General features: G+C 40.4%; 1 protein-coding gene across 1 annotated transcript; it reads right to left on the bottom strand.

Moving 5' to 3' along the window:
* Positions 1 to 1,359: 1,359 nt before the first annotated feature.
* LOC139037205 (BET1 homolog) lies at positions 1,360 to 1,852 on the bottom strand. Its single transcript, XM_070473683.1, has one exon. The coding sequence runs from the start codon at positions 1,718 to 1,720 to the stop codon at positions 1,364 to 1,366; it is 357 nt and encodes a 118-aa protein (XP_070329784.1). The 5' UTR covers positions 1,721 to 1,852; the 3' UTR covers positions 1,360 to 1,363.
* Positions 1,853 to 3,705: the final 1,853 nt, after the last annotated feature.

The raw sequence follows: 3,705 nt of genomic DNA, 5'->3' as shown, positions 1-3,705 counted from the left end.
TTTTCCCCCTTCTATTTGCCATGAATTGATGGTACCAGATGCCATAATCTTAGTTTTTTTCATGTTGAGTTTCAAGCCAGCTTTTTCACTTTCCTTTTGCACCCTCCTCAAGAAGTTCTTACTTCCTCTTCTCTTTCTGCCTTTAGAGTGGTATTATCATCTGCCTATCTGAGGCTCTTAATATTTCCCCCAGCAATCTTGATTCCAGCTTGTGCTTCCTCCAGCCCAGCATTGCTCTTGATGTACTCTGCATGTAACTCAAATAAGCAGGGTGACACTATACAGCCTTGTCCTACTCCTTTCCCAATTTTTTTTTTTTTTACATTTTATTAAAAATTTTATTTCTGAAGCCTATAAATGAACAAATTCCAAAACACTAGCCATACAGACAATGTCACAACATTTTGGCATCTACTTAGCAGTCCATTTTTGCATTGTTTCCTATAAACAAATACACTAGATTAAAACAACAGTGCCCTTAACCCCAAGTTCAATGCCTGAGTATTTCCAATACTTATTTTGAGCACATAATAAAGCAGAGGCAATTACTTTTCCTGAACATTTTATTTCCATTCAGAGCTTAGCAATTACTTTAGTTTCACATTATTCTGTTATAAATGATAACCAAATGGCCTATCTAAGTGGCTAAAATCATAAAACTATTATAAGCCAAGTCAATGTTATATATATATAAAGTTAATATAAAATGACAACTATACTGGTACACATTTGTTTTGGATCCTACTAGAAATATGCCAAAATAACAAGTTTTAGTCAAGACTGAGGTCCTTGGGTGGGGGTGGGGGGGGTGGAGAGTCATATCATCAAAAATTATTAGGAAAACTGTAGGTAAAAAAAAAATCAGCTTACAATTTAAACAAAATAAAGGAGCAAAGAAGAGTACAACATTGTGGCAATGACAATTCAGGAAAACACGCTCTCCATCTATCACAGACTTGCTCACCGCCTCAAGAGCATCTCGTCAGGCTCTTTAGGCATTGCTATTCTCCCACTAAGTTTCTTTATGTGGAACATAAACCTAAATCAATGGTAACAACAGAATTTTATAACTGCTCTTTAATCTCACAGCAAAAAACAGGAAAAAACTGTTAGGGCCAGAGTGAACCTCAGAACATCCCAGTACCCCTGAAAATAGGGGCAAAAAGTGAACCATTAAGAAACAGTATCCAAAGAGCACTGTATTATCTAGTGTGATTTATAAAACAAGTAAGATTCAGTATTCTTTGATGGGAGGAGCCAGAGTAGCTGAAATTCAGGAATGTTTTGATGCTGATTTTTTTTTACTGATGTGGTACTCCAAGCTGTTAAGTTGGAACAAATTCCAAAGTCACACTGACGTGCATCACCTCAGTTTAATAATCCAGTAAATGACAAAAAAGACAAACAATGAGAATAGCATCATATAGCACAGCAACTTCGTTTGGCTCCCTCGGGATAAAATCTTCAGTTTTCCCATAGTTTTGCCTAGAAATCCAGTTGTAGAATCAAACTGTGAATCCATTTCAGCTAATAATTTATTTTGATTTTTAACTTCATGGCCTATTTCAATGGAAAGAGACTTTATAGCCGTCACTTTGTTTCTCAGACTTTCCGTGAGTCTCTCGTTCTCCTCTTCACAGGCACTGTACCCACTACTGGGATAGCCATAGTTCCCAGAGTTGCCAGGGGGCGCTCCTTCACCCAGGCCTGCACGCCTCATCCTGCCAGAGAAGTGGGGGGAAAGGCGGGCGGAGGGGTGGGTAGGAAGAGGCCAGGGGCCACCTGGACCGCGTCCTCAGGACCAGGCCCCGGCGAAACAGCAACTTCTTCCTCCTTTCCCAATTTTGAACCAGTCAATTGTTTCATTTCTGGCTGTAACTGCTGCTTCTTGACCTGAATATAGCTTTCTCAAGATACAGGTAAAGTGGTATTCCCATCTCTTTAAGAATTCTCCACAGTTTGTTGTGATCCACACAGTCAAAGGCTTTCACTTAGTCAATGAAGCAGAAGTATGTGCATATATATAGATAGATATAGATACATAGATATATAGATATGTTTGGAATTTCCTTGCTTTTTCCATGATCCAACAAATGTTGGCAGTTTGATCTCTAGTTTCTCTGCCTTTTGTAAACCCATCTTGGACATCTGGAATTTCTTGATTCGTGTACTGCTGAAGCCTACCTTGAAGGATTTTGAGTATAACCTCGCTAGCATGTGAAATGAACACAACTGTATGGTAGTTTGAACTTTCTTTGGGATTGGAATGAAAACTGACCTCTTCCAGTCCTGTGGTCCTTGCTGCCTAGAAAGCCAGAAAAATAACTATTAACTGTTTAGTACTTTTTTCCAGGCCTTCCCCCCCTAAATATGGTGTTTTTGTTTGGTATATATGGCTAAAATCATAGAACCTTAAAGCTTAAGAAAAATATTACAATTTGGGAAGCAAGCTTAAAAAACAGAATAAGGATAAATGAAGATTTCAAGGTTTAGGAAAGCACCCAACATAGAGTTAGGACTCCTTCCTAGCAAGTCACGGCCCTCACTGTCTTATGACACTCCTTTTGGTGGCATGTTCTTACTTACCTGTCCACATGGAAACATGTCATTTATCTAAATGTATAAGCTCCAAGGACATGGCCACACATTATACTATTTTTTTTTTTCCTCCATGCCATGCAGAGTGCAACAAACACAGTAGGTCCTCAGTAAAGAATTTCTGAATGCTTATTACTGATTTCAGACCATCTCCAAAGTTAACACTCCTCAGACGCTCCATTAAGGGTAATCTAACCCAGGACCTGCAGGACCCAGTCTTGTCAGGGCTTCACATTCTGTGACCTTTGGCTCAGTAATCAAAGATCATTTAAAATCATCTGGGAGGCTTCCCTGGTGGCTCAGTGGTGAAGAAACTGCCTGCCAATGCAGGAGACATGGGTTCCATCCCTGGGATGGGAAGATCCCACATGCCTCAGAGCAACTAAGCCCGTGTGCCGCAACTAGTGAGCCTGTACTCCGGAGCCCAGCAACTGCAACTACCGAGCCTTCGCACCATGACTCCTGAAGCCCACGTGCCCTAGAACTCATTCTCCAGCAACAAGAGAAGCCACCACAAGGAGAATGTACTGCAACTAGAGAGTAGCCCCCACTCACGGCAACTAGAGCAAAGCTTATGTAGCAATGAAGACCCAGCGCAGCCCATAAACAAAAAATAATTGATTGATTTAAAATAAAGTCATCTGAATCTTTACTTCCATTACTTGAATGCTATAGGAAATTCAATTTGTAATCCATAATAACACTTCTTAAAACCTCCTTTGCCCCATTCTTTTCACTTCAGTACACCTCAAGTCCATGGCTGACTTAAAGCCCCCATCTCAAAATCTTCACCCCCTCCAACTAATAAAAATAAATGGAAAAAAAAAAATCTTCACCAAAAATTCTCTCTCAACTTTATCCCCTGTGGTTCTTGGTTTCACGTTTCTTCCCCTTTAACTTCAAGTTCTTCTTCCTTTCAGCCAAAAATTACCGCCGTTTATATCATTTTGGTGTTCTCTTATTTCTTCTTCTTACTCTTATTTCTTCAGCTCAGCCCCCTCTCTCCTCAGGCTCTGATTTTGCATCAGGAAAGCTCAGGAATGGAGCTGCACACTCAGACCCTCTCTCGGAAGGAGACCCAGAAGTTAGGACTGGGGGACAAGGAGG

This window comes from Odocoileus virginianus, chromosome 10 (genome assembly GCF_023699985.2).
Source record: "Odocoileus virginianus isolate 20LAN1187 ecotype Illinois chromosome 10, Ovbor_1.2, whole genome shotgun sequence".
NCBI lineage: Eukaryota > Metazoa > Chordata > Mammalia > Artiodactyla > Cervidae > Odocoileus > Odocoileus virginianus.
This window is presented reverse-complemented; position numbering and strand designations above follow the sequence as displayed.